Source organism: Bufo bufo, chromosome 4 (assembly GCF_905171765.1).
Source record: "Bufo bufo chromosome 4, aBufBuf1.1, whole genome shotgun sequence".
NCBI classification, from domain to species: Eukaryota; Metazoa; Chordata; class Amphibia; order Anura; family Bufonidae; genus Bufo; species Bufo bufo.
In genome coordinates this window covers 279,717,630-279,730,947 of record NC_053392.1, presented here as the reverse complement: position 1 = coordinate 279,730,947, position 13,318 = coordinate 279,717,630, and the positions used below count along the sequence as shown (strand labels likewise).

The following is a 13,318-nucleotide window of genomic DNA, read 5'->3' as shown; positions in this document are numbered from 1 at the left end:
CTGCCTCAGGTGAGCTCCATTATGGTCAGCACTTTATATAACCCCAATGTTCACCCCAATGTTCATTATGTTTTTGCCTCCTGATGAAACCAGCTCAGTGGCGATATACTCATAGGTATTCGTTTACTGAGTGGAACTGACCATCTTTCATAATGTCTACAGACATTTAATATTGCTGTATATTAGCTTATTATTTTTGCTGGATGTTTTTTAATTCTTTTGGGCTCCTGACATTGTCTGTGTGGGTTAGGTAGCTCTTTTTGCTAGGTCCATTATTGTTTGTATGATGCTGTGAGATTCCAACTGAATACTGTCTAATTGGCTTATCAGGCTTTCTATCAGCCCCTGAACCAATCAGGGTAAGCATTTCCAGGGTCACCTGATACTGCATCTTCTTCATTCCTGTGGCTTTCCCCACCAATTTTCACAGTAAAGTAGTGTTGAGTGCCATTTAGAATGAATTGCCAAAACTTCAGTTTTGTTTGACAAATTAATTGTTGTGGCATTCACAATGAATACAACTAGTTTCAAATCAATTTACTCATCCCTAGTTTAGTGTGTGTAAAGACTGGAGCTGGATATTTTGACACTATGGGCGACAAGGTGGCTCAAATACAACCAAGGACATCTGTATGGAGTTTGTATGTTCTCCCCATGTTTGTGTGGGCTTCCTCCCCTACTAGAAAGACCTACTGATAAGGAATTTGGATTTGAGCCCCGCTGGAGACAGTGAGTGATTATTATGTCTTTGTATAGGTCTGCGGAATATGTTGGTGCTATATAAGGAAGTCAAATCAAGAAGCAGCATAAGCCTACTGGTTCTTAGGTAAAAAGTCAAAAAAACTTTATAAGTATGTAAATTAAAGGGATTTTCTGTCTTTAGCAAATGGCATTTAGCATGTAGACAAAGTTAATAGCCAGCCTATTTGCGGCCCTGGCCACCAGTGTGGGTGGCATCTATTCCTATAGTATGCAAACACGGCCACCACTGCTGGATTGCAGGGTGAGCGAATCACCCTTCAGATCCAAGAGACTTAGGTGAATAACTTTGGCCTTCGATTGTACAACTTTAAAAACATTTTAAAACAGCAATCCGTAGTTGGCTTTGGTACCAACTGGATCTAAAACAATTCGCCCACCCCTAGTCGTAACCATGGAAACTAGAAGTGTATAATATGATGGAAAAGTGCATCCATCCAGCAAAGAAGGCAATATGGACAATCACAATACATTAGTAAGTCACTTGTATTAACTTTCTCTACATGATAAATGCCATTTGCTGAAGTGAGACAACCCCTTTAATATAAATGATTTCACATATTTGACTTATTTTGCTGCCCCGAGCAATTTGTCTCCACGTTCTTCTATGAACACACAGCTTTAACCCACACATTGTCTTGTGATCAAGGCATGAGAACGCTGATGCTTCATAAATACATAATAATAAGCTACTAAAAGTAAGTTATATAGAAGTCATTTCTTGTGAAATGTGGTAATGCGCAAAGCAAGTGATAGGTGAAAATGTGAAATATAAAAAGTGTTGTCATTTATACAGCCTTTTTCTATTGCTAGCTGTTAAAGTTATTGCAGAATTTAGCCTGCTAAAACATTTGTTTAATAGTAATATAAAGATTAAACCAGGACCTTTTAAATTCTAGAATCTGCACAGTGTATACTTAAGACATACATGTAATTCCTAAAGCCGACTGTCTGAAATGCTAATTTAAAAATCATTGTGAATAACTTCACTCAATGCATTTTCCTATCTGACATACACTTGGTAAACAGAATACTGCTGTATTGCACTTAAGTTGCTCATGGATCTGCTTGTCTAGCAATTATCGTATTCAGAAAAAATAAACTGAAGATGTGTGCTGCCAGTATTAACCTTGATAGATCGATACAGTAATAGCTGAACTGGCCTTTATTCATTGCTAAACGCACACTGTATATATTGCTAAATTGCCCAGTATGAAGTTAAGTGAAGTGAAATAGTTCCTCATTGGCTGCAGTTTACTTGCTAAATTTGTGTTCCCTTTCTGCTGCCTGGAAATGTTGAATTGCTGACATAGCTGTAAGAAGCGGAACTACAACTAATAGCCTGGGAAAAGAGTCTATCATGTACTTGCCTGTTTGGAGGACAAACGTTAAGTTAAACTGTAGATATAATCTAGCTTTTGAAACAGAAGGACACTTTCTTGGAAGTTTTTTCAAATGAGGTGATTTTGTTTCAGTTGAGTACACAGAAGAAAGAGGCCTCATAGCAAAGATCAAACTATACCTCTGTTGTGTGCTGGGGTTTGCCGCACAGTAGAATTACGGATATATTTCCCTTAGTAGTCACTAATCTTGTAGCCTTGGATCGATTATATTTATAGGATAATAGTAACATAGTTTATAAGGCTGAAAAAAGACACCTGTCTATCTAGTTCAGCCTGTTATCCTGCAAGTTGATCCAGTTAATGTATATAATATATATACTATACCTTGAGAATAGCTCCCATATCACCGAGAAGAGGAAGGGCAATCTAAAATTACAATGACAATAATAATTCGATTTTTTTTAAATTATTAATTGTATCCAAATTAAATTGCACTCAGTTTGGAAATTTGTAATGAAAATTATGTAAATACAGCAAATAAAAACAACAGAAAATCATTTTCTCTCTACAAGATGGTTTCCAAATACTGAGTATGAATAATATAGTATTTGAAAATCACGTTGAAAAAATGCAATCTTGTGTGTGGCCAGAACAATATAGAGTAGGAGGAGCAGAGCAGGTGACATAATATTGTGGGAAAAGATTTACTAGAACTTGTCATTAATTCATTTTATTATCTGCTCATTCTGACACTGGGGGCGATTCTACTCAGTGATTGACAGCCATTCCTGTATAAATGTGCATACATAGATAGCTGTCAATCACTGAAGAGGTCCACCCACTGCCTCCTACACTTAGGATTAGCAGAGATTTAATGAATAAATGAGACATTGCACTGAATCTTTCCCCACAAACTATATATCTGTCTGCTCTGCTCCATCTGCTCTACAACCTGCTGCCTTTAGTTAGCATGTTCAATGTGACAGGTTCCCTTTAAGCATTCATTCCCGGGAAAGGATTGTTTTATTGCCGTCTGCCCCTCAAATAATAAAGCACTTCTGTGATGATTCAAACTGTTTAGTATTGATAGCCATTTGGTTGGAATTATTACTAACTCAGTGATTTGATTCAGAAATGCAATCAAAGTAAAGTTGAAAATCATAACTGGCTGAATTCAATTTCAAAGAAAGCAGACAACTTCAAAAGAAAACTACTCTTAGTAGATATGAAGCACTTTCCAAAAGCCTTCTGAAATCCTTATATCTATCAACATTTTCCACCATAAAGAAAGTTTCCAAATTTTAAACACAAAACATAAGTGCTAGTGAGCAAATCACTAAAGGTCCCCCATACACAGAAAGTAAGAAATGGAATGATCCTTCAAAAAATAAGACAGTTGCATGTGTACGGAAAAGCCGTGTCTAACATTTCTATTGAAGGCATATGGGCACCTTAAAGAGGTTTATTGGGATTACTATGGTTTTTAACAGACATGCTAATGTAGTATCTTACCTCATGTACATCTTACCTATGCCTTTTTTCAATTTGCACTCTTCTGACCTGTTTATCATGCAAATACTTCACTTGTATGTTGTATCCTGTTGCTCCAACCAAACCCATGATGCACTTCTCTTTTTTCTGCCACAGCTCCAGCAGTGCCCCTAACAATGCCCAGCAAGTTTACAGATCATGTCACCCAGCTAGTTACATAGGCACTCCTCTGTCACTGCCCCTGTTCCTGCCTTGACATGTTCATGAACATAACATCACATGAAATGAAGAGCTACATTGACATGGTCATGTGACCACAGTCCAGAACTGAAGATAGTAGCAATGAAGGCAAAATAAATACATTGCACAAGTACAGCTGCCTTCGTAAATGATTATTTTAAAGGATGTTGATGCAAATTTTAAGAATGGGAATACTGATTATTGCAACAATGTACATTTTTTCACATACTGGGTCACCTGGAGGACCTGGGAGTCCTGGTCTGCCATCTCTGCCCGCGACACCCTATATATAATAATAAAAACAAACAAATCATGATCAATATTCTTCATGTTTCCCTTAGTAATACATCAATCTTATTACACACCTCACGCTATTGACTAATACATTACATCATCAATAAGGCCAAGCCTAGTAACATGATTTACGAAATAGATTTTAGTAGAGGAAATGGACAAGTATGTAAGCTTTGCATTTTTGGCAAAACTTTACAATTATGAAGATAGTTACACTATTCTTAGCAGTATTCCGACTTAAAAAGAGTTCTGTCCAGGCAGTGATTATGACAATGAAGGGGCCATGTCGATCACTGTAGCGCAGAGGCTTCTTCCGCTTACATCAGAGACAGAACAACATTTATTCACGAGCTGCGTCTAGCAGGGGCATTGCTAGAGTCAGAAGAGATCCGGGCCATGAGCCCACATAAAACCACACCCCCAGCCCATTAAGCCACACCCTCATCACCACAGGGGGGGGCCTTCACAGTAGTTATTAGTCCCTTTCAGCAGTCCCCCCCTGCAGTCTGCGCAACTCCACAGATCATCCATAACAGTGCCATTCACAGATCCTAGCTAATTAATTCACTTTACTTGCCTCTGTGTAATCTCACACAGGCGCACTGGCAGAGGCATCGTCGAACGAGGTGCGCTGGAATATGGCACATGCGCACTTTGCTCGATGATGCCTCTGCCAGTGCGCCTGTGCGAGATTACACAGAGGCAAGTGAAGTTAATAAATTAGCTAGGAGGCGGCGCCATGGAAGTACGCGAGCGGCGCAGTATTTGCATAATTACTCACACTATCAAGAGGTGGATTTCGGTAACAGTTGATTGCAGGTTTAGCTTGAAGGGTTATTGTACGAACCCATAAAAGTACGTTTTGGGAGTGAGCTGCTGATTTGGCCACAATGCTGGGTGCTCATTAGCACCACACTGATGAACAGACTGGTTACTACGTAGCAGTCATCCGCCGGCCCTGCATTCGGGGCACTGGACAAAACATCCGGGGCTCCAGCCCCGAATGTTTTGACCTAACGACACCCCTGGCGTCAAGTATTGCAGCTCGGCCCCATTACAGAGACAAAGGTCATGCTGTGTCTGGTAACAGTTCCTCAGTAGTGTTGAGCTAGCATGCTCGGCCGAATACCAGTTCGGCTCGAGCATCGTTATGCTCGGCACATGGCGGTACTTGGCCGAGTCTCCTCCCCTCATGTTTCGCGGCTGCTAAGCAGCCAATAAACGTGCAGGTAAGTACTGCCCTCACTGTAATGCCAGTTACTGGCATTACAGTGATTGGCTGGCTGGAACACGTCATCGGGTGCTATATAGCACCCGATGACGCATGTTCGGCTTATTCTAAGCCAGGGAGAGCTGATAGGAAGGGATAGTGTAGGGCAGGGATCAGCAACCTCCGGCACTCCAGATGTTCTGAAACTACAACTCCCAGAATGCTCTATTAACTTCTATGTGAGTTGTCAGAGCAGCCGACCATGTTTGCATGCTGGGAGTTGTAGTTTCACAGCAGCTGGAGTGCCGAAGGTTGCTGATCCCTGGTGTAGGGAGTGTAATCGAATATTATAAGTGTACAAAAACGTTTCAGAGACCCAAAAGTCCTTGTAAGGACTATTATGTGTGACAGCAGCAATATATTTTTGTAGCGCAACCTGCGCTAAATTGCTCAGTGTTAGGGAGAGCTGTGCATAGGAAGGGACAGACAGTGTAGGGAGTGTAATAGGAATATTTTTATACAAAAAACTTTTCAGAGACCCAAAAGTCCTTTTAAGGACTATTGTGTGTGACAGCAGCAATATATATTTTTAGTGCATCCTGCGCTAAATACCGTGTAATAAGCCGCTGCGGACAGTTAAATTATCTGTGCCACATCTCCTGTTTAAAGTGTGTACATCCCAAAAATATCAGTGACTGGATAGTACACTTTTTCTGTAGACACTGCGAACTGTGACATTACCTGTGGTACCTGTCCTGTATAACGTTTCCTCATCACAAATACTGTTGTAAATTTTTTTGCACATACACTTCCAAATCCTACGCTACTGTATGTGTGACATACTTTCAAGAATATATCACATTTAAAATAAAGAAGGCGAGCAGTAGGGGATGGGGAAGTGCCCGTGATGCTGATGGTACATGCAGAGGCCGTGTCCCTGGGCGCAGAGAAACTGTGCCTACTGCCAGAGCACAAGAAAAACAATCATGCAAGATACCTAGCTTCATGTCCCAGTTTGCAGGGCGGCGCAGGACACCACTCTTGAAGTCAGCTCAGTACGAGCAGGTTGTCGGTTGGATTGCAGCAGATAATGCTTCCAGTCGGTTAAGCACCACCCTGTCTTCCACCAAGTCCAGTCTCAGTAGCCAGGAGTCTGGTCCACACAATCCTGACCCTGATCCTCCTTCCTCCCACCATTTACAGTGTGGCCAAACAAGTGATCCCACACTCAGATATTCAGAGGAGCTCTTTTCAGTGCCATTACTTGATTTGGCCCTCTCGCCAAGCACGCTTGAAGAGGGAAATGAGATCTTGTGCCCTGATACCCAAACTCTTGAGCATCCACAGTCACAAGAACATGACAGTGGTGAACGGCAATTAGTGTTTAATGAGGTGGATGATGATGAGACACAGTTGCCAATGACTCATCCGCAATTACTGTCTCAAGAGGTTGATGAAGAGGATGAGACACAGATGGCAATCACTGAGGTTGTGGTTAGGTCAACAATTCAAGATTATCAGAGTGAGGAAGTGGACGATGAGGTCACTGACCCAACCTGGGAATGCGGCAAGCCGAGCAAGGAGAGAAGTACAGAGGGGGAGGGATCTGCAGCACCGCAACAGGCTGGAAGAGGCAGTGGGGTGGCAAAAAGGGAGAAGGCGGTCCACACCAAACAGGCCCGCAACTGTTCCATGCAGCACCCCCTTGCAGAAATCTCCCTTGCCAAGGTGTAGATGTTCCGCAGTCTTGCGCTTTTTTGAAGAAAGTACGGACAACAAAAGAATAGCAGTTTGCAACCTGTGCCATACGAAAATGAGCAGGGCGTGAACACTAGCAACCTCACCACCACCAGCATGATCCTCCACATGGCATCCAAGCACAGTAATAAGTGGGATGATCTGTGTCTACGGGTCACACCACTGCCTCCTCTTCCCCTATGTTACGTGCTGGCCAATCCCCTGTCGAGGGCGCAGGCCCGGATGCCTCCCGCCCTGCACCTGGACCTTCACAAGCACGATCAGTGACCACATCCACTTCCATGTCCCAGCGCAGCATCCAAATGTTCTTACCCTAGGCCTTTGAACGCAAGCCAAAATACCCAGCCTCCCACCCACAGGCCATAGCACTAAATGCGTCGCTTTCCAAATTACTGGCCCTGGAAATGTTGCCATTTAGGCTAGTGAACACTGAGGCCTTCCGCAGCCTGATGTCGGCGGCCGTCCCGCGTTACACAGTCCCCAGCCGCCGCTATTTTTCAAGGTGTGCTTTGCCTGCCTTACATCAACATGTGTGCCGTAACATCACACGTGCCCTGACCAACGCAGCTACTGGGAATGTCCACTTAACCACGGACACATGGACAAGTGCATTTGGCCAGGGACGCTACATTTCCCTGATGGCACCCTGGGTGAATATTGTGGAGGCTGGGAGTGAGTCGTACCCTGGGATGGCACAGGTGCCATTGACGCCAAGGATTGGAGGCCCTACATCGATCAGGGTTTTCGCCAGCACCTACGTTAGTGGCTCCAACCCCCACTTCTCCTCCTCTGCCTCCTCCTCCACTTCCACCTCTGAATTATCCACGTGCAGCACCAGTCAGTCATCAGTCGATAGCTGGAAGCAGTGTAGTACTGCAGTGGGGAAGAAGCAACAGGCCGTGCTGAAGCTGATATGCTTAAGGGACAAACAGCGCACCGCCGCAGAGCTGTGGCATGGGATAAGAAACCAGACTGAGCTGAGGCAGTGGGGTGGAAAAAGGGAGAAGGCGGGCAACACCAAACAGGCCCGCAACTGTTCTACGGAGCACCCCCTTGCGGAAATCTCCCTTGCCAAGGGGAAGATGTTCCGCAGTCTAGCGCTTTTTTGAAGAAAGTACGGACAACAAAAGAATAGTAGTTTGCAACTTGTCGTTGGCGCAGGCCCCGATGGCTTCCGTCCTGCACCTAGACCTTTGCAAGCACCATCAGTGACCACATCCTCTTCCATGTCCCAGCGCAGCATCCAAATGTTCTTCGAACGCAAGCGAAAATACCCAGTCACCCACAGGCCATAGCACTAAATGCGTCGCTTTCCAAATTACTGGCCCTGGATATGTTGCCATTTAAGCTAGTGGACATTGAGGCCTACTGCAGCCTGATGTCGACGGCCTTCCCACTTTACGCAGTCCCCAACCGCCACTATTTTTCAAGGTGTGCCGTGCCCGCCTTACACAAACATGTGTCCCGTAACGTCACACGTGCCCTGACCAACGCAGTTACTGGGAAGGTCCACTTAACCACGGAAACATGGACAAGTGTATTCGGCCAGGGACGCTACATTGGGTGAATGTTGTGGAGGCTGGGAGGGAGTCGTACCCTGGGATGGCACAGGTGCTACTGACGCCAAGGATTGCGGGCCCTATATTGATCAGGGTTTCCACCAGCACCTACTTTAGTGGCTCCAACCCCCACTTCTCCTCCTCTGCCTCATCCTCTACTTCCACCTCCGAATTATCCACATGCAGCACCAGTCAGTTATCAGTCGGTAGCTGGAAGCAGTGCCAGATGCGTTTCAGGGACCTCTCTCCCCTTCCTCAGTGGCTCCACTGAGGAAGGGGAGAGAGGTCCCTGAAAAGCGTCTGGCAAAGTTCACCCCCATAAAGAACGATCCGGATCAACTGTAGAGGACCGAGGATCATATCACTTGTGGAGCGCTCCATACAAATCTTTCGAATTGATATCCATGCGAAAGACCGGACCAAATAGGCAAGTCCCGCGAGACAAACACCACATGACGCGGAAGTCTCGGACGAGGACGCCAAGCTGGAGGAGAAGACGCCGGTACAAGGTGGTGAGTGGAAACTCAAGTGGCGTTCCCGACACAACAGGGGTAAGAAACCAATTCACGCCTTATCCACCAACTATACTTAACAACTATATAAACCGGAATACTAAGGTCCCGTCCTCCGGCTCTATTTACTGTACGTGCTGTCCCTATTTTAGGGAACACCGCCGAGAGAACGCAGTGACATTTAAAGAACTGATATTTTCTCTCTCCAAATACAGTTCTATACCTGGATTTATTTTCTATGAACTATACGCGATTTAACTATCATATTCAATTGAAGGACTAGACATATATACACTTCATGTCTGAAGAAAGCACGTGTTGTGCTGAAACGCGTCACTATATGTCCTTAATATGTGACTGAATAAACGCAACATTCATCATCATCGCGAGTGCTGGTCCTTCCTTCTTTATTGAATATATACACTTCAATCTAGTTCTACCAGTGTGCATATAATCTGCGATTTTATTTATATTTTTATTATTGGATTTTACTGTATGTTTATAAACGTGATTTTATATCAATTTATTGCTGTATTAAACTGCCACGTTCTATGTGATCCACATAATTGAGTGCCAGTCTCATACTATTTTTTTTCTAATTGTCCCTTATACTGATTGGGTGATCAGTTTTTGACTAGAGCACCAGTTCCAGGCTGTAAAGAAGGTGAGCTATCCACTTTAGTGTTACCATATTCTTTCTTTTACAGAGTCAGCTCACCAGCAGGCCCGCACCTCAAATCTTTTACAGGGTCAGCTCACGAGCAGACCCGCAACTCAAATCTTTTACAGGGTCAGCTCACATGAAGGCCCTCGTATTTAATTTTTTAGAGGGTCAGATCACCAGCATGCCTTCATCTACAATCTATTACTGGGTCAGCTCACCAACAGGCCCACACCTAAATTCTTTTAAAGGGTCAGCTCACAAGCAGGCCCGCACCTCAAATCTTTTACAGGGTCAGTTCACCAGCAGGCCCACACCTCAAATCTTTTAGAGTGTAAGCTCACCAGCAGGCCCGCAACTAAAATCTTTTACAGGGTCAGCTCACCTGCAGGCTCGCACCTAAAATCTTTTACAGGGTCAGCTCACCTACAAGCCCGCACCTAAAATCTTTTACTGGGTCAGCTCACCTGCAGGCCCTCACCTAATTATACCTAATAGGTAATTTGCGCGCATGCTGCTTGCTTAGATGTGGTAGCCATACCCATTTCTCAGGCTCCCTCTCCGAAATTAAACACTGATTCCCCGATATCCGTAGTTACAATGGTTTGCGCTGACAATAACATTGAAAGTTGATAGGCCAGACATCCGAATGGATCGTCGTCGTCATGGGGACGTGCGATCGTCCCCAGGTTAACTAGAGTCACTAAAGTGGCAGCAGGCCCTCACCTATAATGTTTTAGATGGTCAGATCAGGAGGCCCTTGATCCAAATGTTTTTGAGGGTCACCAGCAGGCCATCAATCATAATTTTTCAAGGGTGTGTATGATGCCCTCTTTTATGTGTAATAAAGGGTGTATTGGAGTGCCGATTCCTTGTAATTTTTGGCAGCCCTTGTCCTTAGTGCATAGGCTTTATTAGTGTAGGAATCCCACTACCTGAACAATTGTAACACAATGTGAATGAGGCCCTCCTTTATGTGATATACAGGTTGTATCGGAGTGCCTCTTCATTGTAATTTTTGGCAGCACTTGCACTTTATATACAAGTAAATATACAAGAAAGAATGTTTCCTATAAATTTTTCCTCCAAAATCGATTTTTTTTCTTCGGCTTTGTGCGTATTATTGTCAGTCTGTAAAAGTGCCGTACTATTCGGACAACAATGTTCCCAGCAGCGACCTGCAAGTTCAAGATGCATCCAGACATCCTCCCCATTCTGTTCTTGGTGGTGTTTTCATCAATTTCTGACATTTTCCTATGAACCAGGCACCCTCCCCTCTTCAGAGCAGGGGGGTACCTGGTTTAATGCTCGGGTGCTCCCATTGATTTCCATTATACTCGGATGCTCAGTCGAGCACCCAAACATCCCAATGTGTTTGGCCCGAGCCCTCGAGCCCCCGAGCACTACGGTGCTCGATCAACACTATTCCTCAGCTCTGTTTCTTGACAGAAAATGCATATAATCATGAACTTCCTGATTTCAAGAGTCCCTCTCTCTTCTCCAATATAAACATGTCAAAACATTTTATAATTGAATATTGAAGCTAGTATATACATCTTGTTTGGTTGATTGTAGTATATTAAATTTAACAATATATGGCAACTCTTAAACATCTACCATCGAGTGATGTCCAATGTGTCATCTATGATTTTTTCATCAATTACAGATTATCAGTTATCAGATTAATTACTGGTGGACCTCTATTTTTAATATTAAGTTTTAATATTCATTATTAAGAATAGGCAATACAGTTTCACTATATCTCTAGAGACTTGGTACTGTTTTAATAAACAAGGCAACCTCTGTATGGATACATATATATTCTTTATGTGGTCACGTTCAGTAATTTTTCTCTTCAAGGTCCATATCTTTCCCACCATCACAGAAGAGATTAAATTGGATCTTGCCTGCATTTGTGCGCATGCGTGCACATTTTAAACTACATTGGTAATGAAAATAGGTTTATCAACTAATTCTCATAATGCTTCTAAGTGTTATCAATTTAGTCTGGAAGCACTTTGTGGTGATTATCTGTTCAATAGATGAACATCAGCACTAAATATGGCATTTATTAAATGCAGCTCTGAGCTTTATGGAAGTGAAAGTGGCCATTAACCCTATCTGGACCTCCGCTGTGCATGCACGGTGGAAGTCCAGCATTTAAAGATGACACCCTATCACAAGCGCAGGAAGATCCATAACTGCCGGGTTTCTGGTGGATGCTTGCAAAATTATGCAGATCGTGAACATTAAACCCCTATGGGGCATCTGGGAGCCACATGCTTCCTTGCCTGGGCCGCCTTCCCTGGCTGAGAAAGCCTTTACTAAGCTTACAGGCTGATTACTAGTATTTAGTGTTGAGCGAGCATGCTCGGCCGAACACCAGTTCGGCTTGAGCATCGCTATGCTCGGCACATCGCGGAGTTCGGCCAAACACTGCGTGTGCTCGAGCACGATGCTTGAGTCAGTGTATTTAAATCTAATTTAGCCTCTATTTCTATGCAGAAGATCGTTGAACAGTGAGGAAATCCATCAGTGTGAGTCCGCGGCTTAGGAGTCTGACTCCATATATAGCTATGTCCATATATGAAGTCAGTGCTTGGGGACACCCCAGTGTATTTAAATCTAATTTAATTTAGCCTGTATTTCAGAAAGGTTTCTGCCGGGATTCGAACTCATGAACATTTACATTAGAGGCAAGGCACTTAACCACTCAGCTATAATAGCTGCATAGGCAGTTTCTTAAAAAAAAAATATATATATAAATAAAAATAATATATATAAAGCACTCCTGGGATCCACAAAAAGGTTTTTCTTTATTCACCCATGTGATGCAACGTTTCGGCTCTGAACTAGAGCCTTTCTCAAGCCAAAAAACCTTTTTGTGGATCCCAGGAGTGCTGTTCATTTTTCCATTTATATACCAAAGGGGTAAGCAGCTCATTCCCCAGTGAACGTGCACCCAACCTTTCCAACCATTTCTTGAGAAAGGCTTCATGTTGGAACCGAAACGTCGCTTCACCACTGGGTGAATAAACAGTTTTCTTTTTTCACTATACCGGAGTGCTGCTCTATTTTTTATTTTTATTATCCTGGGACGCTTTTCCTATTGGAGCTTGCACCCAATCTTCAAATCTAAAGGTTGGTGCTGCCATTCATTGCATTTTATATATATATATATATATACAGTACAGACCAAAAGTTTGGCCACGCCTTCTCATTCAAAAAGTTTTCTTTATTTTCATGACTATGAAGGCATCAAAACTATGAATTAACACATGTGGAATTATATACATAACAAACAAGTGTAAAACAACTGAAAATATGTCATATTCTAGGTTCTTAAAAGTAGCCACCTTTTGCTTTGATTACTGCTTTGCACACTCTTGGCATTCTCTCGATGAGCTTCAAGAGGTAGTCTCCTGAAATGGTTTTCACTTCACAGGTGTGCCCTGTCAGGTTTAATAAGTGGGATTTCTTGCCTTTAAAAT

General features: G+C 43.2%; 1 protein-coding gene across 1 annotated transcript in view; it reads right to left on the bottom strand.

Moving 5' to 3' along the window:
* LOC120998109 (collagen alpha-1(XIX) chain-like) overlaps positions 1–13,318 on the bottom strand; it is a 378,018-nt gene that overhangs the window by 356,338 nt on the left and 8,362 nt on the right. Inside the window, exons 6-7 of the mRNA XM_040428629.1 lie at positions 4,063–4,116; positions 2,487–2,528 (exon numbers count right to left, since the gene is read on the bottom strand). Of these exons, the coding sequence (XP_040284563.1) occupies positions 2,487–2,528; positions 4,063–4,116 (96 nt within the window). The remainder of the gene's footprint in view (positions 1–2,486; positions 2,529–4,062; positions 4,117–13,318) is intronic.